Source organism: Apodemus sylvaticus, chromosome 5 (assembly GCF_947179515.1).
Source record: "Apodemus sylvaticus chromosome 5, mApoSyl1.1, whole genome shotgun sequence".
Classification (NCBI taxonomy): Eukaryota; Metazoa; Chordata; class Mammalia; order Rodentia; family Muridae; genus Apodemus; species Apodemus sylvaticus.
In genome coordinates this window covers 14,025,798-14,047,164 of record NC_067476.1, presented here as the reverse complement: position 1 = coordinate 14,047,164, position 21,367 = coordinate 14,025,798, and the positions used below count along the sequence as shown (strand labels likewise).

At 42.2% G+C, this 21,367-nt stretch overlaps 1 protein-coding gene and 1 pseudogene across 1 annotated transcript in view; both read left to right on the top strand.

Moving 5' to 3' along the window:
* The first annotated feature begins 5,384 nt into the window (after positions 1–5,384).
* LOC127685284 (complement C5) overlaps positions 5,385–21,367 on the top strand; it is a 79,566-nt gene continuing 63,583 nt past the window's right edge. Inside the window, exons 1-6 of the mRNA XM_052182292.1 lie at positions 5,385–5,449; positions 9,839–10,031; positions 15,352–15,514; positions 17,855–17,925; positions 18,448–18,539; positions 20,169–20,251. Coding sequence (XP_052038252.1) covers positions 5,385–5,449; positions 9,839–10,031; positions 15,352–15,514; positions 17,855–17,925; positions 18,448–18,539; positions 20,169–20,251 — 667 coding nt within the window. The remainder of the gene's footprint in view (positions 5,450–9,838; positions 10,032–15,351; positions 15,515–17,854; positions 17,926–18,447; positions 18,540–20,168; positions 20,252–21,367) is intronic.
* LOC127686612 (uncharacterized) lies at positions 19,995–20,088 on the top strand (annotated as a pseudogene).

The following is a 21,367-nucleotide window of genomic DNA, read 5'->3' as shown; positions in this document are numbered from 1 at the left end:
TATATTTATATATAGCATATTATACATGTTATATTAGGCTATATATTATAACATATTATATTAAAGGCATGTGCCACCACTGCCTGGCTGAGTTAAATTTCTTTAGTATTAATATTCCTATGGAATGAAGCTAAGCAATGTAGACAACATCTAGCAAAGGTTCCTACTAAAATACAATGAAGATAAATTTTGATGTTCTAAAATGCTTTTGCTTCCTAGTAATGGTAGGAATGATCTTACACATAAATAATCCCAAAGCACAAGGGCAGTAATCATATGTAAAAGGCTAGCCTGTCAGTGCCTATGTATCTAAATCGCTGCTGTTTTAAGTGTTTCAGTAAGATGGGTAGTGTCAATGTGCCTCTCTAATAAGGAAGACCCTGCTAAACTATCTAAAGGAGTAGTTTCCTGACTTGTTGCATAATAAGCTGAATCCATATAATGTTAACAATGTTTCCACTTTCTCAATCTTCCCCTTTGGACTGTAGAAGCAATAAAATACCATAGTTTTAATTCGTGTTTTCTCAAATTCTCTATGTATTCGTTGGAAACAAATGAGTGGATACTTTCCATACTGGATGGCATAAAGCGAACACACACACGTGCACCAGGGCTGTCACGATCCATTAGAAAATGCCATCCTGCAGTCCTTGGTATACTGTACCTGACCACAGCAAGTCTCCTACAGTCGCACTCTCTTGGTGACCCTCAGTGGAGGGTGATACTTCATACTGAGAAGCTCCAATCATCCAACCCGAATCCCCCATGTTGTTCTGCCTACCCCAATGTTCCCACCCCATTCCCCTCTCCTTTAAGAGATGCCAGTCTTCTTTACAACTGGGTGCTATTCTATACAATCTCACCGTCGCTCCCATGCCTAAGGCACTCAGTCTCCCCTTCCTCATCAATCTTTGTCTCCGAGTTAGAGCCAGTCACTTTACCTGACATGCATGCACTTGGTGCATCCAAAGGGAAGCAGGAGGCAGTGGAGCTAAAGGAGAGGATGAGACACACTTAAGCCACCACGTGGGGCTTATGTTTATTTTCCATAGATCCCAAGGCCTTCTTTCTAGTTACACTACAGAGCCATAGCAACACAAATGTGTGATACTGGCACAAACCCAGATATGTCGATCAATGAAATAGAGGACAGGGAAATGAACACATGAAGCTGCGGCCATCTGGTTCTAGACAGGAGCTCCAACTGAGGAACGTGGTGTTTTTGTTTTCTTACTCCTGAATGATATTTCCTTTTATTCCTTATTAATATTGTTATTTGACAACATTTATACACTGTATTCTGACTACTCTTCTCTTGCCGTCTCATATCTCTCTCTTGCTGGGCCCTACCAGATTCATGACTTTGGATTTGTTTTGTGACCCGTTTAGTTTAATCAGGACCATCTGGAAGAAGGTTTCAGTCAATGGCCTTGTGGGGAGTTTTTTAGATCAAAACTATAAGAGATGAATTGTCTTAGTCTGAACAATCAAATAACCCTCACCTTGTGTTTGCTTGAGTAACAGGAAAGGCGTGAATAAGAACCCTTGAGAGAAACTGCTCAGTGGTTTGCAGCAATGGCTTAAACACCGTGTGCAAGAGTCCCAGAGTCCCATGCGGCTTTCTCAGTGGGACCCTGGGATGTGTATGAGGAGATAAGTGGACAGTGGGGCTGCCCTGATCTTCTTCACCCAGAGTAACGCCATTCAGTGGACACTGAGAATTTCCCCCATGAAACTTTGTTTTGGTGAGCATTTTTCAAAACTAAATGTATTTGAATACAATTTAAATACACACCCACCCTACACCAAGCCAATGGAATAAGAAGAGGTACTTTGCTCTAAGGTTCCCCAAGTGGAGACATTTTGCGCTACCCTTGTGTAGGATGTAAAACCATGCCAGAATATCTGATGAGGTAGAGCAGGCTGAGACACAGAGACTGGGTGAGCACACACCTGGGCTTGGGTGACTCCCTGCTCCCTGCACAATTCCTGGCTGAGAATACGTGCCACATTCCTCACATAAGGAAACAAGTGGGCATGTACGCCTAATCAGGGTTTTCCATGCTAATGAGATCGTCCCAGAGGGCTTAGCCAATAAGCTTCCCTTCTCAGACTTTCCTCCCTGCAAAAGGTCTTTAATCTCAAGTTGGGCCCCGAGAAAGGGATTATGCATCCATTTTCCACCACGAACACCCAAGAAACAGTTTAGAACCGTGGACCATGTATTAGTCAGGGGTCTCTAGAGTCACAGAATTTATAAGTAGTCTCTATATAGTAAGGGAATTTGTTGATGACTTACAGTCTGTAGTCCAACTCCCCAACAATGGTGAGCAGCAGCTGTGAATGGAGTCCAAGAATCTAGCAGTTGCTCAGTCCCACTGTGCAAGCAGGCAAAGAAGAGAGAGACTGAATCTTCCTTCTTCCAATGTCCTTATGTTGGTCTCTAGTAGAAGTTGTGGCCCAGATTAAAGGGGTGTGCCTCCAAGCCTGGATTTGGGATTTGCATTGTCCCAGATGACCTTGAACTGAGAGACCTCCCTGTCTTAATCTCCTGGGATTCATAGCCACTGTGCCTCAAGTTCTCCATGCCAAGATCCAGGTCAGAAACTTGTATCTCCCAGCCTGATTAGGATCACAGGTGAGCCTTCCAATTCTGGACTATAGTTCATTCCAGATATAGTCAAGTTGACAACCAGGAAGAGCCACTACAGACTGCCTCTTTCCTCAAGATCCACTGTGGGGAGCCGTGGAGAAGGCATTCGACTACAGAGCTGCAGCTTAATTCTCCTGTAGAAGACCTCTCTGTGCTCCCAGCCACAAATGCCACCTGGGACAATCACTGCTGGGACAAACCATGAGCTCTGTCAGAATGCAGGCTGAGCAAGCCATGGTGAGCAAGCCCTCCTCCATAGTCTCTGCATCAGCTCCTGTCCTGACTCCCTCAGTGATGGACCAGGAGTGAAACTGTGAGCTGAAACAAGCCCTTTCCTCTCCAGGTTGTTGTTGGTCATGGTCCTTGTCACAGCAATAGCAACCCCAACCTGGTTCTCAGAGCCCCTCACAGTATCATTAGCTCAGGGGTGACACTGAACACAGCTGGGCCCTCCACCTTAATTATTTATCAAGAAAATCCCCACTGGCTTGCCTACAGGACAGTCTAGTGGTAACCTTCTCAACTGAAGTTCCCCTTCTCCAAGCTGATGTGAAAGTAGCCAACACACTAGGCGAAGTCATCTCGTCTCCACCTTAGGGCAGAAACTAGGAGACAGTTGTGGGAGGTTCAGTGACCCTCGGGGTTTCCAGCAGAGCTGAGGATCCATCTACAATATTTGTACAAAATAAGAGTCAACTTGTGCAAAGGTCACATATTAAAACCCAATGGACATCTGTCTTTGAACTATATTTAGAAGACAGCTAGATTTAAGCAATTTTGGTTAAACAGTTGAGATGTTATGAATTGTTGAGAATGGTCATTTGTTAAACGTTTTCTCCAAAAGTGGTTTGAAATTACCACTTACTGGTATTTGCCATGGGGCAAGAGAGGCTCTCCTTTCCTTGAAGTATCACTATTACGTATGTTAACCAGGCTCGCTCAAGTTTTGTTTCCCAAAAATGACCACAAAAGTCCTGTTTGTTTTAACTTGACCTATCTTTTGCAACCCAGTTTAATCATTTTACAGGTTTTCTTTTGAAATAAATGAGCTAGATAGTCAAATAACAGTGGAAGATTTTTTTCCATTTCAATGATATGTATAAAAGAAGTACTAGTAAAATAGTGTATAAACTTTTTCTTGCTGCTCCTTTTTCTTTTAACAAACTCGGTATTAAAGTGTTGGTAAATAAAACGTTATTGATTTGAAGTAAATAATGTCATTTCAGGGTGACCAGAAACATCTGACATACAGGACTAGGTTTAGACATCTATTGCATCTGACATACAGGACAATGTTTAGACATCTATTGCATCTGACATACAGGACAATGTTTAGACATCTATCACTATTGCTATTATTATTGTCATTGTTATAAGCAGGGTTTCATGGTGCCCAGCCTGGCCTCAAACCCACTATATTGGCTAGGATGACCTGTAACTTCTGATCCCCCTGCCTCTACTCCTGAGTGCTGTGATCATAAGCACACACTACCATACCTGATATTGGTGCAAGGCTGGGGATCCACCCAGGGATGAGCACACTAAGCAGACACTCTACCAGTGGAATTCATCTCCCACCCTGGACAGGTACTTTGTTACCTTAAAATACAACACATTATATACTAATGTACAAATGAACACTAACAAAAGGAAGATGTAAATAAAAATTTCTAATGAACATAAAAACATAAAAATAAATTTAAAAAAATCTAAAATTTACCTTCTGCTTAACCTTTCTTAATTATAAACGAGTTAAGAAGATCAGCTGTTGTGAGGTCTAGCTGTGTATGCTTCCAATCCCAGCACTTGGGAGGTAGAGGCAGGATGATCTCTATGAGTTTGAGGCCAGCATGGTCTATACAGTAAATTCCAGGACATCCAGGGCTTTGCAGAGAAACTGTCTCTGAACACCAACATTTTAGAAAGAAAATAAACAGTCATAGGAAATACTATTGATTTTTGTTCATATTGAGTTCTTGCATTAAGCTATCGAAATCCTCACAGAAAAGCATAAATACTTTAAATAAAATATTCTGTTACTGACTGAATGAGAATTTTGGAAGAGTGACATGCGGATTTACAGACAGACACACATCCACTCTTGAGCACCGAGTGTCTGGTTAGGGAGTGGCATGAGCATCTCCGCAGGGTCTCCATCCACCCACGACCTTTTTCCACCCAATGTCCCATTCCTTCTCTAGACTGGCATGGACAATTCTGCAGACTATGTCACCCTTTGACTATGACCAGTACCAAGGATACCACTATCACTTCTCTAAGGCAGTCTCGTTCATTCTAAAACCATCCATTAAAAATGAAATCCAGGTGAGTCTCCTCTCAATCTCAGGAACAAATGGAATCTACCAGAAGCAAGTTTGAAGGTGGCATGAACCACCTTGAAGGTGACAGAAGAAAGCCAGAGCCAAAGCAACTCCGCAAGCACCGAAGTTAGAGTCCTTTTACCCATGAAAAGAAGTCCCCAGGTTTAAGTTAATATTAAACACTCCTCTCTTTAGTACTGGACCTGATAGGATGTGAAAACCTATTTTATGTTCCTCAGAACACCCTCTCTTGCCCATCTCTTGAGTTTAGTTTCTCACTTAAAGATCTTTTTCTCTGACATTAATAATTAACCAGAGAACTAATTTACCCAAATTCTTCAAACTCAGTTTATTTAAAAGGAAAGTGGTTACAGGAAGGCCAGGCCCGAGGGCTGATGTCACTTCCAGCCATGGGCCTTTGGGGAATGCTTTGCCTTTTAATTTTCCTGGGCAAGACTTGGGGACAGGAACAAACGTAAGTAACAGAGCCGTCTTCATTTTCCTGGGGACCTTTGTGGTGGTGAGTGAAAAGGAGGTTCTGCAGGTTGTGCTAATTTGAAAATAACTGTCCCCTCTGAAATAGTAAATGGACAGCCTCAGCCCCACTCGAGAAAGCTGTGGAAGGGAACTGATTTGGTGAGAGGCCAACAGCACAACCGTTCCTGCGGGACAGCCTCCTGTACAAAGGACAGAAAGGACTATTCATTTTCTTATTTAACAGAAAGCAAAAGCAAGATCATCAAGTTTCTTGGCGTTCATTACTTACTAGTCCTTGGTGCTCAGTTTGTGCTTTCTGGGTCTAAGTGCAGTTAAACCAGGATAACTTGAATATGGCAGTCTAATAAATCAAGTCATTATTGACCACAAATTTATTTAAGGATATATTAGATTATAGTGGATCCTGAAGCATTCTCATCTAAGGGATCAAATTCAAAGCTGTGGCTGTAATTACTTCTATATTCATGACCCAACTGACATTTAATTTCATTGTTATCAAAATCTTGTCCTTTTAAATGGTGATTGTCATGTGTACTAATATCTTAGTATTGGAAGTTACAGATGGTTTTTAGCCATCTGTAGTTTGTGGTTGCTGGGAGTTGAACTCAGGACCTCTTGAAGAGTAGTCAGTGCTCTTAACTGCTGAGCCATCTCTCCAGCCGCTTAGTATTGGAAGTTAACTGAACATTATCTCACTGAACTCTATCTATGAACTCTATCTGTCTATCTATCTATCTATCTATCTATCTATCTATCTATCTATCTACACACACACACACACAAAGATGAGGTTTTGCTGTGTTGTCCAGGCCTGTCTTGAACCACATGCCCTCGTAAATCTCTGGCTGCAGTTCCCTGGGTAGTTGGTACTACAGGTGTTTGCCAATATTCTGAGCCTACTCAGTCCACATATGATGACAAGTCCAGACAGGAAAAGTGCCTGGCCAAAGGTCACCCTGATAGAGAGGGAATTTTTACTGAGGCCTCCTGTTCATCACTTCAACAAAAATTCATCTGTAGAGAGGCAAATGTAAGAACAACCTAAACAGAGGCCAATAGCAAGCCACCCGTGTGAGCTCTGAGATGTTACTGTAAGGCCATAGTCACCCCATCACATTAGCTTCTTTGATTTATTCCTTTAACACAGACAAGCTCAGGGAGGCCAAGATTAAATACCAGAACCCAGGCCCTTGTGATTTGGTTCCTGAGTGAATTCTTCCTGGTCTATCACATTGGCCCTTAGGAAAGTATCTCTTCTCTTTCTCTGAGAATATGAGAGAGTGCGCCATTTACAGCACAGTGGTTAATCGCTGGGTGATTCAGCAAAAGTTTTTGAACCTCATTCTAGCTAGCTTTCTTCCCATTGAGACAAAATTCTAGACACAGGCAATTTAAAAGAGGAATTTATTTCACAAAGATTTCAGAATTTTTAGCTGTCACTTACTGGAAGGGGGTGGCAGTTCCTGTTGGGTCAGGTAGGAAGTAGAGAGAGGATACCTGCGCTCAAGAGGCCACCCCTCCTCCTTTGTATGTTGTCCCTTGGTCTATGGCATGCTGTCATCATCCACATTCCAGGTCTGTGGATGACAGTCCTTAGTTAATTAATTCTCCCTGAAAACAACCCATAGACACAACTGGCCAGATATTACTAGGCCTCAGACATTTTTCAGTCCAAGAAAAATGACACCCCAAACAACTTTGTAATATGTTCTTCAAGTAGGAGAAGAGCTTGTATTCTAGATGAAGAAGCAGAAAATGAATGAATGAATGAATGAATGAATGAATGAATGAAGATCCAATGAAAGAATGAATACTTAAGAACAGGTATCTGTCGTATTATGAAGAATAAAAAAGAAAGTAAAGAAGTTACAGGCCACTGTTTATGCCAGGAAAGGGTTTCTTACAAAGCTCACATGCATATAGAACTCAGAGGAAATGGGGAGAAGCTTTGCAAATGTCTGCAGAAAAATCAAAACAACATAAGTGCTGTCCCTGTCTGTGCGAGTTGAAGGGACTGAGCTTCTGAGAGTGTGGGAAAATGTGCAAGATGAAATATCTTCCTATGCACAGGCTGCTGCATCCGCATGGACCAGCTTATATAGAGGGAAGTTCTGTGGCCAGTGTCTTAAAACATTTATGTATTTATTTGTGCATGTGTGTATGGGGGAGGCGTAGGCATGCACATTACACAGCTGACATGTGGAACTTGGAAGACACCTAAGAGTCAAGTCTCTCCTTCCACTATGTGGGTTCCTGGGGTCAAACACAGCCCATCAGTTGGTGGTCACCCTCTTTACCTTCTGAGCCCTCTCTCTAGCTTACAGCCAGCTTAAAAGACTCTGTGTGTGTGTGTGTGTGTGTGTGTGTGTGTGTGTGTGTGTGTGTAGTGTGTGTCTCTTTCTCTCTCCCTTTCTGTATGTTTGTGTGTGTGAGTGTGTGTGAGTGTGTGTGTGAGTGTGTGTGTGTATGTGTGTATGTGTGTGTGAGTGTGTGTGTGTGAGTTGTGTGTGTGTGTGTGAGTGTGTGTATGTGTGTGTGTGTATGTATAGAGAGAGAGACTGAAAGAAGATTTTCCTAATTTTTAAAGCTTTTGATTCAGTTTAGGACAACTGTTGGGAGTCTTAATTCTATAAACAGACCATTCAAGTTCAGTCAGATTGTTTAAAGATCTTTTAAATAATTATTTAAAGTGACATCTTCATTACTAAAGGTCTAGTGCTTTTTAAGGCTTTAAAAAATGTCCTAATGTTACTAGAAGCTTGCGATGATTCTTAGGTGGTGGGGATACGCGTGTGTGTGCCCTGAGTCTGCTGAGACACCTCACTATTTGGGTTAACACACTTATTTCCCTATGTGTCTCATATGTAGCTCTCACGCCTCAGGCCAGGCACGCGTGAAATGAGTTGCTTATAGCATCATGCTTACTTATAGCATCATGCTTACTTAGCATCATGCTTACTTATATGCATCATGCTTACTTATAGCATCATGCTTACTTCTAAGTTGACAAAACACTCTTTAAAACAGTGTTTCAAAAACTTGCATAGAAGCCAGGCGTGGTGGTGCACGCCTGCAATCCCAGCACTTGGGAGGCAGAGGCAGGCGGATTTCTGAGTTCGAGGCCAGCCTGGTCTACAGAGCGAGTTCCAGGACAGCCAGGGCTACACAGAGAAACCCTGTCTCAAAAAACAAAAATCAAAACAAACAAACAAAAACCTTGTATAGAGGAAGTTGCCTGCTTGTCTCAACTGCATGGGAAAACAATTAGAACAACGTAGGGTTGGCTGGCACTTGGGCAGCCGCCCTCAGTGATCCGTAGCCGCTGAATCAGCCTTGCATGCGAAGTCCCATCTCATTCATCTATAAGCCAAGTGCCCTTGAGCAAGTTGACCTCTGATTATATATAAAATGAGGATAGCGCTACAGACTAACTCGATTACTTCTTATAGAGGTTAAGAATTGCACATAAAATGCTAACAGACTCTCCAGCATCTGAGCCTGCTGTTACTGTTACCATTTCTGTCGTATGTTAGTAAAGTCATCATCATTATTTTAGCCCTTGAAGAACCTCCATTACTACTTCTACAGATCCACACAGTAGCCTTGCATTCTATCATTGTCTCTAGTTAACCTATCAGTATAAGATCGTTCTAAGATCCCCTCCTGTTAGCTGGTTTTTGAGCCATGTCTAGCCTAGTGACACGACTTTGTTCTGTTCACAGATGGAAAGTCTACCATTTAATGCTTTGTGACTGTGCTAAAATCTTCCTGGCTTAGAAATAAAAATGACAACTGGGTGGTGGTGGCGCACACCTGTAATCCCAGCACTCTGGGAGGCAGAGGCAGGTGGATTTCTGAGTTTGAGGCCAGCCTGGTCTACAGAGTGAGTTCCAGGACAGCCAGGGCTACACAGAGAAACCCTGTCTCAAAAAAACAAATCCAAAAAAAAGAGAAAGAAATAAAAATGACCAAGTTTTGTGTTTTACTCAATACCATTAGATCCTCCTTGGGTGCAGGTTCTATTACTGTCTTTCTAAATGTAAACCAACCTCTTAGCTGTTGCTTAGATTTAATTACACCCTGTTCCTTCCTGGAAAACTTGCATTTTCTAGCATGATAAATTTTGACTTTCAAAATATTATGTTAATTAAAAATTTTTTTGATACAGGGTTTCTCTGTGTAGCCCTGACTGTACTGAAACACACTATGTAGACCAGGCTAGCCTCATGCTGGAGTTAAAGGCAGGCACCACCGCTGCCTGGCTTGAAATTTAAAAAAAATAAAAATCATGAGTGAAAGAAAATATCAAAATGTAAGAAAGCCTTCAAGCATAGGTAGTGAGCCTTCTCATTTCCTGTTTTGACAGCTACGTCATTTCAGCACCTAAAGTCTTCCGGGTCGGATCATCTGAAAATGTCGTAATTCAAGCCCATGGCTACACTGAAGCATTTGATGCAACGATCTCTCTAAGAAGCTATCCTGACAAAAAAGTGACCTACTCTTCAGGCTTTGTTAATCTGTCCCCGGAAAACAAATTCCAGAACTCGGCACTGTTAACAGTATGTACTTGTCCCTCAGGCTTAAAAAAAATGTACTTTTGGTAAAAACCTATGCAATTTGAGCGCTGATAAAATTATATTCATTAGCATCATCCCACAACTGTGGGGTTACAAGATGGTTAGTAGTCATTAGTGATAAATGGAAAACCCAAGGCTCTGAGCAGAAAAATCATATTTGGTTTTGTGATGTGTCCCACACCCTCTTCCTTAAAAATAAAAATATTCTCTATGAAAACATCTGGAGATGAACTGAAAATACTTTAAAAGTGAAAATTAGAAATGGAAAAATAAGAATTGGATGTGTATATGATCTGTAGATATTGCTGGATGCTTGCTGAATGTTTGTTAAACTTTACCATTCTAAATTGTGCATATAGTTCCCCGTGCTATGGGTTATTGATTTCTGTAGCCAACAACTCTCACTGAGAACACAAAGAATAAAAAGAACAAACCGATCAAATAACTTTTCATTGAGACATTTCAGTTCTGATTGGTTAGAAGCAAGATTTCAATCTTTTTTCCCCTTGAGTGTGTTCTCTGTAGATACTGATGGGTTCATATAAACACATTCTTCTAAGTATGTCACGTGCTTTGATCACAGTGATCCGTCACCCCCTCAGCCTCTCCTCGTCCTCCTCTCCCTTTCTCCCCCTCCTGCTAGCTTGCTTCCTTGTCAAGTCTCCCTTCTATTTCTTTATGTCAGTGTGCATGTGTATCTGTGTATGGGTCAGTGTGTGCACATGTGCATGTGTGTGTGTGAGAATGTCTTGTGTGTCTCTCTGTGTGTGCATATGAGTGTGCATGCATGTGTGTGTGCACATGTACAATCTAGGATCCACAGTGAAAGAGAACATACAAACATGCATGTTTCTGGGTCTGGTTCATTTCACTTTCTCTGAAGACCTCTAGCTGCATTCATTTTCCGCAGTTTCGTCCTGTGTGGCTGACTAAAACTCCGCTGTGTGTCTGTCTGTACTGCGGTTTCTGCACCCTCTATCTGTTGATGGACAAGTGCAGACTGGCTCTGAAGCTTGGGAACCATTGCTGGAGCAGTGACACCAGGTGTGGAAGCACCTCTGAGGCATGTGCCCTTCCTGGTGCATACCCAAGCCCTGTACCCGGTTGTCGTCCTCAGGTCCTCGGTGTCCACGACCTTCCACACTGCCTTTCCTAGGGACCGCACCCATTCACGTCCCCACTGGCAACATTTCCACACCAGCATTGACCACCTTTGTTTGGCTGATAGCTGTTCTCACTGGAGTGAGGTGGACTCTCAATCTCATTGGCATCTCCAGATGGCCAAGGATGTTGAACAGATTTCCATAGGTTCATTAATCACCTGTGCTCCGTTGTTTATGAGCTGTGTGGTCATTTCACAAGCCAGTTTATTGCTTAGATTGTTTGGGGTATTTTTATTTTGCTTTAGTACTTAGTTTTGGAAGTTCTTTATTTGGATATTAATTCTCTATCAAACAAACAGCAAAAAGATTTCTCCTGTCATGTAAGCCAGTTTTTCTCTCGTTTTCTTTGTTCTGCAGAAAAAAGTTAATTTTTCAATTATGTTTGTTGGTTCTGGGTATTGTTATTTCCTAAATGATTGGGGGTCAGTTTGTTTCTTGTTTTTTCAATTTATTGTAATATACGTTTTCAAAGTTTATTCTCCTGGGTCTCTGAAGTTTGTTAATGTCTGCGATAATGTCTGCTTTTCATCTCTAGTTTTATTTTACCTATCCATCATCAATCTGTCCATCATCTATCCATCACCTATCATCTATCATTATCTATCATCTATTATCTATCCACATATATATATCATCTATTATCTATCCACATATATATATATATATCATCTATTATCTATCCACACATATATATATATATCATCTATTATCTATCCACATATATATATCATCTATTATCTATCATTCACCTATCATCTATCATTATCTATCATCTATTATCTATCCATCATATATCTATCACCTATGTATATGGATATAATCTATCATCTATCTATATGTGCATAATCTATCTATGACCTTTCTATATATGTATAGGATTTATCTATCCTCTATCTATCTCATCTATAGCTAAGAGCTTATAATCTTGTCTTTTATTAACTTTAATTTCAACTGCATGACTGTGTCTTTGTGGGTAGGTGTGTACATACCTTGAATGCTGGTGACCATGGAGATGAGAAGTGTCAGATCCCCTGAGGATGGCTGGGAGCCCCCTGACATGGGTGCAGGAGTCCATAGGGTCCTCTTGTAAAAGCACTCTGCACTCTTTCCACTGAGCAGTTGCTCCAGCCCAGGCTCATATCCTCAGAGAAGCGATTCATTCATATTATTCATTTTTTCATCTGTTTATTTGAGGTTTGGCTTGTTCATGTCCTTTAAGAAGGTGAAGTACATTATTATGTGATTTCTGGTGTTTTTTAAAATGTAGGTATTTCTAACTATAAAATTCCCCCTCAGAACTGCTCCCATCGTGTCCTCCAAGTTATTTTATGTTTTCATTTTTATTTGATTCTTGGAGTGTTTTAATTTCTCTCCTGGTCTTTGATGACTTGTTTATTATTCAGTGATGTGTTGTTCAGTCTCTGTGACTGCGTTTCCTATAATGTCTCCCACGACTGACTTGTCTATCCACTGTGACTGGATAGAATATAAAAAATCATTTCAACCTTTTTATTTAGCTAGACATGCTTCGTGTCCTAAAAGTGATATGTTTCATATAAAGTTCTGTGGATTACTGAGAAAAAAATACGGTTTCTTCAGTGCTTGAGTAAAATATTCCATTGATGTTTTATTAAACCCATTTGACATAAAATACCATTTAAAACCCATGTTTCTGGTTGATTTGGGGCAGGCTCTGGTGAGGGTATAATACTGAAGACCACCACTCTTTCTGTGTTTATGCTGGTCCATGCCTGTCATCCAGAGGTGCTTATGTTCAATGTATATCTGTCTAGGATTGCAATGTCTTCCTAATAGATTGTTGCCCTAACTAATATCAAGTAACCTTCTAACCTTTTTGGCTAGTTTTTACGTTTATTTTCTTCAGGTGTCATGGTAGTGACACTTGCTAGTCCATCTGCTTGGGCTAGTCCATCTCCTTTTGACCCTTTCTGCTCAGTCTTTGCCAATAAGATGTGTTTCTTGTGCCAACAAACAGAAAAGTTCCATGTTTAAGATTACTTTGCTACACTGATTTTTCACTGAATAATCGAGACTATTGACATTCAGAGTTAATGCTGAAAGGTGTATGGTTAGATCCTAGCATCTTGTCGTGTAGTGTTTGGTGCTTTCTGGTCCTCTTCTGAGAATTACTGTTCTAGGGTGCTTCATTCTTTTCTGTGACTTAATGTTTTACCTTTCTCTTCATGGTGAAGGATCCTTCCATGTGGTATCTAGGACACTGATGTGTGGTCATAAACTCCTCTAGCCAGTGTTTACTGCTAGAAGGTTTTCCTTATACTTTAGTTATTAGGGATACCTTTGCTGGGTATAGCAATCTGGTTTGGCAGTTGTCTTTCACAGCTAAAAATACATCATTCCACCCTCTCTCTGCACTCGGAGTTTCTGCTGAGAATTTTGCTGTTATTCTGTGCACTTTGTTTTTATAAATTATTCTGGGTTTCTTTTTTTAAAGATTTATTTATTTATTATATGTAAATACACTGTAGCTGTCCTTAGACACACCAGAAGAGGGTGTCAGATCTCATTACAGATGCTTGTAAGGTACCATGTGGTTGCTGGGATTTGAACTCAGGGCCTTCAGGAGAGCAGTCGGTGCTCTTATCCACTGAGCCGTCTCACCAGCCCCTATTCTGCCTTTCTGACTTGCACCTTTCCATCCTTTCTTTGTTCTGTGTTTTAAATATAGTATGATATGGAGAGGTCCTTTCTGAGCTATAGTATTTGGAATATTAAATGTCCTGTGCCCAGAAACCCAGCTCTTTCCCTCAATTTGGAAGTTGTTTCATTCTGATTTTGTTCACTATGTTTTCTAGGCCTTTAGCTTGACCTCTTCTATTCCCATGGTCACACACCTCAGCACAGGGCCATCCCTCTCCAGTTGGGACGCTAACTCCCGTCGTCTTTGTTTTCCTTCTTTGACATTCAGCTTGGTCTCTTCTCATGAGAGCTGAAGTTTTGTGGTGTCTGGTTTCCTGGGTTGGTCCAGTGTCTTGTGTCCCAGAAGGTGTGGTTTTAGGCCAAGCAGGAAAACAGTAATGAGAGGAGTCTTGAGGTCTCTGGTGCCAGAAAGGGCTCCTGGCGAGCTTCCCGCCATCCCAGCCTCCCGCAGCTGTGAGCACTTGCCACACTCACCCCTGTTCTGCAGAGCTAATGAGCACCACCCTCTCCATGGTTTAGACATCTCAACACTGTATCTACGGGTAGTCAGCTGGAGCCAGAATAGTTTGATACTCACCCTGGATTCTAGAGTGGGCTACACAGGGGAGAACTTTGCCTGCAGAACCCCCCCCCCCCCATCGCTGTTCCCATCAATCCCAAAGAAGAGACCCTAGCACTCGGTGGGATGTGGCATGATATTTAGATCCCAGATTTCTGTCTGTCTGGACTGAAGATCTGCTCAGTCATTCTGGCATCGTTTATTGTCTCTGTGCCGCCCCCCACCCCCCCCCCGTGTCTGTGTGTGTGTGTGTGTGTGTGTGTGTGTGTGTGTGTGTGTGTGTGAGACCATACCAGACGACAACTTCAGCTGTAGCTCCTCAGCTGCCATCAGCCTTGTTTTTTTATGACAGGGTCTCTCACTCTCACTGGCCTGTTACTCACCAGGTAGCCTAGGCTGGCCCGGCAGCAAGCTTTAGGAATCTGTCTGTCTCTGCCTCCCAGGTTCTGGAGTTATAAATGTTGACCCAAAAAGCCCAGAGTTTTTGTAACATGGGTGTGTGGCCTTGAACTCTGAACCTCATGCTTGCAAGATAAGGACTTTAGCTACTGAGCCATTTCCACAGCCGTCCTTCAGAGCTCCTACAGTAAATGAAAGACTTTCAATGGCTTAACGGTAAAGTTTCATCGTGATGCTAGACAATGAAGGGCTTTTGGCAAAATTAATCTGCGCTTGTGGCTCTTGCGCCATTTTGTCGCCTCTGATCATCGGTTGGTTGGTCCAGGGACAGGGTTTCACTATGTAGCTCACAGTGACCTTGAAGGTCTGATGAGTAGGCTTCTGTGCTAGGCTACACACTTTCTAAATGAGGTAACATGCAGTCTTGTGTTTTGGTTCTAATGAGTAGGCTACGGGTTTGTGACACGCTTACAGTTATGGTCTTCCATCATTATTTTTACAGCTACAGCCCAAACAAGTTCCCAGAGAAGAAAGCCCAGTCTCTCATGTGTATCTGGAAGTCGTGTCAGCACACTTTTCAAAATCAAAGAAAATACCAATAACCTATGACAACGGATTTCTCTTCATCCATACAGACAAACCTGTTTACACTCCAGACCAGTCAGGTAGACTATAAATCATTTGCGTGTGTGTGTGTGTGTGTGTGTGTGTGTGTGTGTGTGGAGGGGGAATCGGCACTATATTTTTAGACCAATTTTAGACATGAAATTGGGTGGAGAAAGGTGTCTACCCTGTCCCCCTCCAAAAAAAAAAAAAATCAAAAACAGTCCTCAGTTCCTAATAGCTTTTATAATTTCAAATTGCATTTTGGATTTTTTATTTATAGATGATTTCCTAAATAAACTGAAAAATCAACAAGTACATTTACTGCATTATCAGTTATTTCTAAATAGATTTTTAAAAAAAGCCTCCTTAGCGGTTGGTGGTGACGCACACCTATTTAATTCCAACACTGGGGAGGCAGAGGCAGGTGGATCTCTCTGAGTTCAAGGCTAGCCTGGTCTACAGAGCTAGTTCTAGGACAGCCAGGGCTACACAAAGAAACCCTGTCGAGGGGTATGAGGGGCACTTTCTAAACATTGTAAAATGCTCTTAGAACTTACTCATTAACAAATAGATTTTATTGCAAATAAAATTCTGACAAGGGAAAAATATTTGTTATAGAGCCGTGTTTATTTAAAAAAAAATGGGAAAAAAACCACCCAACCTGGGGAAACTAGATGTTTCAGAAGAGACAGGCAATATCATGAGCTGTGTGGATGTTAATATTCAAAGTTTATTTATCAATGAGAATGTCTGTTAAAACGGGGCCATAGTCATGATTCTCCTGTTACAGAGGAGAGGAGGAGGAGCCAGCCTAAGCCCTGAGTTACACAGAAAAGTGTGGATATTTCTCCTCACGTTGACGTGTTTGCAAAATCAATCCCTTCATCTCTCCTTCTGGCCAGCACTGACCTTAAAGCACATCAAGGATGATCTATAAGAGATGTGTATGAGGAAGGAGGAAGCGACGAGATTCCGTTAATAATATTGTTGTTGGGGAAGGGCAGAGAAAGGGAGGCAGGATCGGAGTGCTTCACAGTAAAGCACCGTGGGATGTGCTAACCTTGGTGGTTGAGGATGACCTCAGCACTTGGCTATGATTGGCTCAGACAGGAAAAGCTTCCACAGGATGAGGATGTCATTACCAGAATAGTACGAGCCCTTGACTGGCAAAAGATGACATAGGACATTAGAGCGGTGCTCAGCAGTTAAGACTATTGGCATTAATAAACCCAGGTTTGATACACAGTACCCACACGAGGCTCACCATTTCTGTGTCTGGTCCTAGGGAATCTATCGCCCTCTTCTGGCCTCTGAAGGTACTGCACGCGCATAGTACAACCCATCCCCCAGAGTTTTTTTAAAGTGGAAGAAAAAAGATGCTGTTTTTTTTTTTTTCTTTCTTTCTTAAATAAAGGAAAAGCAGTTGTCTCTTTTCATCTTTTAAGCCTAACTATTCATAAAACTAAGCATGGGCACCATCCACTCTACGCACCACTTAGGGCCATCACCCTGGTATGGCAAGCATGCAGTCTATATCCCGGACCCCAGGGCCTTTCTTAGTTGTGAAGGCTTCCTTTGGGATCTAGGTGGGTCCTGCCCATCAGGGGGGAGGGGTGATTGGTGCCCCTGGACGAATGGCCCTGAATTTATAAAACCAGGCTAAGCAAGCCAGAGAGAACAAACCAGTAGGCGGTGCTCTTCCATGGCCCTCCGCCTGCAGTCCTTGCCTCCAGGCTCCTGCCTTGAGTTCCTTCCCTGAATCTCTTCAGTGATGGAGTATCACCTGAGAGTTGTGAGCTGAAACAAACCCTTTCCTCCCCACGTTGCTCTTGGTCATAGTGTTTTAGCCCTGTTGGATTCTATAAGTAGAGAAATACATACTGACTGAATCAAATTTCCCAGTAACTCATAAAAACACCTCATGCCCCCACCCAACCGTATGGTAGCTACTTAGTAAACAGTTACAGACACAAGTTATTTTACACCAATGATGTGTTCCCAAAGGTTTCATGAAGTTGCAATGTATTTAACACTTTGAACTTCATGTTAAATTCAATACCCAGTAGCCTCTTAAATCCCAGGGGTCTCTTTTTGAATATACATTTTCACTTATGAATTGTGAATGCAGCCTTTCAAATGAGAGTTATCTCATTAAGGACTGTGGAATTGAAAAAAAAATCTCCCAGGCCTTGTGGCACAAGCCTGTAATCTCAGCTGTGAGAGGCTAAGGCAAGAGGATGACGCGTTCAAGGCCAGGCTGGGCTTCAGGGTGAGGTCACGGCTAAGCGAATTAAATGAAACCCTGAGTGAAAATTTAAAGTGAAAAGATAGAGTAGATAAATAAAGGAAAGACAGAAAGCCTGTCTGCCAGGTTCTGATGATGCCTCATGGTTTTGCAGTAAAGATCAGAGTCTACTCTCTGAATGACGACTTGAAGCCGGCCAAACGGGAGACTGTCTTAACTTTCATAGTAAGTATTTCCCTTCTATAAATAATACTTTAACTTGTTTATTGAGGAATCTCCCTCCATGATTCCATCCTCACACTGCACTATATCATCTGATATCACTAAACACTTAATGTGACTGAAACATTATAGATTTATGCCTCTATGACAGACACATAGGATGCCCATACAGGCTAAATTAACATGGAAAGGATGCTGATCTATACGATCAAAACACATCCTTGGTCTACTTCCTGTTTAAAAGCATGCACATCAGGAAGTAAGCAACAGGGCCGGGGAGTTGGCTCGTTGGTCAAGAGCTCTTGTTCTTACAAAAGACCCAGGTTCAATTCCTAGCACCCACACGAAGGCACACCGCCTCCTCAGACACCAGACACACAGTGGTACACAGATGTACACACTGGGAAAGCATTTACGTACATACAATAATGACACATCTCCCTCGCCTGTAAATTATCCATCTCAGATCTTCTTTTACGGTAACAGAAAGTGAACTAAGATATGAACATCTGTTTCTATTCAAAGGATCCCGAAGGGACAGAAGTTGACATCATAGAAGAAAATGATTATACCGGAATTATCTCTTTTCCTGACTTCAAGATTCCATCTAATCCCAAGTAAGTACAAAAAAAAAAATTGTTACTGAACAAATTTTCTCTAAAGTGCACATCTGGAACAGTTGGCTGGTAAGGACCTACACAATCAGGTGGAGCCACCTAGTGTTCACAGAGCGCCATAGACGCCAACGTGAGGAATCTTTAATGAGGCTGCTTCCTGGTAGGGGAAGACCCACGTTCTCAGTGTTGGAATCCAGCAGAGCCCACCACCATCCCAGATACTCAGGAGACGGGGGCTAGGGGTGCCCAGGGCTTCATCGGTAGCCTGGGAAACAGAGCTCTGTCTGAAACACAGGTGCACACACTCTCAAACTTTATCCTGTCCCTTGGCGGGCTATGCATCACTGTGAGACTATTGACTGTCACCGTCCCACCCCGGGGACCTTCACACTAGTCACCTCACTAGAGCACGCTGCACCCTGACTGCCACGCTGAGCTTCAGCTCCTCTTCAGGGCAAAGGTTTGCCTCTGCCCACATTGTCTCTGCGTGTGGTCCACCCCCGCCCCACCCCGCCCCACCCCGCCCTATTTTCTTTGAGATGCTTATTTCAGTGTCTTTAATTATTTTCTTGTTTCTTTTGAGTTTTGTTGTTTGCTTGGCTTTGAGGCAGGGTCTCACTCTAGCTCAGGGTGGCGTCACAACAAACAGACCTCAAACTCCTCCTGTCTCAGCCTCTGCGGCCTCAGTACAGGAATTATAGTCAGGAGGCCTCGCTGCCACGCCCTTGCCTTTGGAGTTTCTGGTGGACTGGAAACTCCCTGAGAGCAGCGCCTCCCCTGGACTGCTTGCTGTGACTCAGCAGTCATGGGATGAGGTACTTGATAGAGATTCAATATTGCTGAGGATAGCTGCAATACACGCAGTACAGCCCGCGACAGCGTGTTCTCACCTCAGAAACAAGGCCAAGTCACTCGGTCTCTTCAAACCTGATCCTGTACAGAAAGATGAGGACTCCGACTCACATGGACTGTTAACTCTGAAGACTGTGACTCTTCCATGTCATTCTTTATAATTATAATTATTATTACTATTATTATAATTATTATTTGCTCTCTTACTCAGTAAATTTTTTGGAATGGAATTTTTTTAACTAAGTAAATCATTTCCTTTTCAGATAAACCCCACCTGGTCTCCCATTATTATTCTATGTATGTAAGATGTAAACTTTATGATTCATAGAAGCACGGCCTGTGTATGACATGCTTCTAGGGACGTCACTATGGATTTTCTGATATACTACAGATTGTAATATCATGGTAGCAACTCATGTTGAGTTGAGTTACTAAACTCAAGAGTTAAGTAGATTGTGAAGTTATCATCAGCCCTTTAAATCAAACACAGTGACTGCATTAAAGATAAAATACCTGGAAGAATAATACAATATGTGAAAATCCAATTAATAAATGATTTTATTATCAAAAGAAAATAGTTAACTATTTAGAATCTATTTTAGAATTGCTTCTCAGCCTTTTGGCTAAGATCAAGTGTAGAATCTATTTTAGAATCTCCCACAAAATATTTACATGTCTAGATATATTGTAACATCTTTAAATAGGAATTAAATTGCCTATGGCAAAATTAGAAATATTTAATGATATCCACGTTTTTTAAATATTTTCCTTCCACAGGTATGGTATGTGGACAATTAAGGCTAAATATAAGAAGGATTTTACAACAACTGGAACTGGATACTTTGAAATTAAAGAATATGGTAATATCTAATATTACTGTATTATTATGACTAAGAGGGGGGTGCAGTGCCTTTGGTAGGGCTGGAAGTACCGGAGGAGGGTAAGGGTAGAGAGATGTCCGATGTCCTACTGTCATTCAGTAGCTAGTGCTTAGTTCTAGCTTGCCCTGTCAACCTTGAAGAAGCCAACCAATCCTCCTGGACTGCATGCATTCTTCATGACAGAGCTGGAAGAAATGTGGTCCCCTGAGGAGCTTGGCTTGTTAAGTCCTTTCTAGAGTTATAGTCTTGAGGTAAACAAAGAATTAGATAAAGACGGCACAGCCTGATGAGGCTGGCTTAGAAATTGGACATATTCATATCTTGAGATATTACTGGATCATAAAGGAACCATGAGTAGCTTAATTTCCCCATTCCCTAGCAGTTTACTCTAGGGGCTTTGTGCTGTGTTATCAGACTGAGCTTCTCTGCTTAAAGCCACTCTTGCTTTCCCCGGGAGACTCATAAGAAGGATAGATAGGTGCACAGTTAACAAACAGCAGGGAAACGGTGATCAAATCTGCCCGCGGGAATCTCAGCCTTGAAGATTAGGCCTGGCCCGGTGCCTTGTTCTAACTGTGCTCACCGCCGCCTGTGTTTGCTGCTTCCGGTTAGCTGATCCCTCGAGTATCTCATTATGGGTAGTACCCCTGCCCACTCATCTCACCAGGCTTGCGCCAAACACTACGGCAGCCTCGCTGGCATCGCTGTTTCTCAGCTGTCTTGCTTAGTATCAGTCAAATAATCTCAGGACGAAAGTCGTCATAATGTTCACACTAAACAGCACCTTCTGACTCGCTCTTTACACCTCTTTAAGTGAACTCTGCATCCTCAGCTGGAGCCGGCCCCAGTTCCTTCTTCAGCCCCATTTTAATGCCACCATTTTATACTCCCCCCCCCCCCCCCCCGCTTCCACGGCTTTGGAAATATTGCATGTGGTGTTTTTCCGTTTCCCTCCTGTCACGGTCGATTCCACTGATTCTCGTGTCTCAGTCTGACTTGGAGAATTTCTCTTTGGATTTGCTTCCTGGGTAGCATCTCAGCACCCGGGGTAGTCTGCGATTATTTACTTAGCCTGCTGTAGTCTGACTTGTGTGA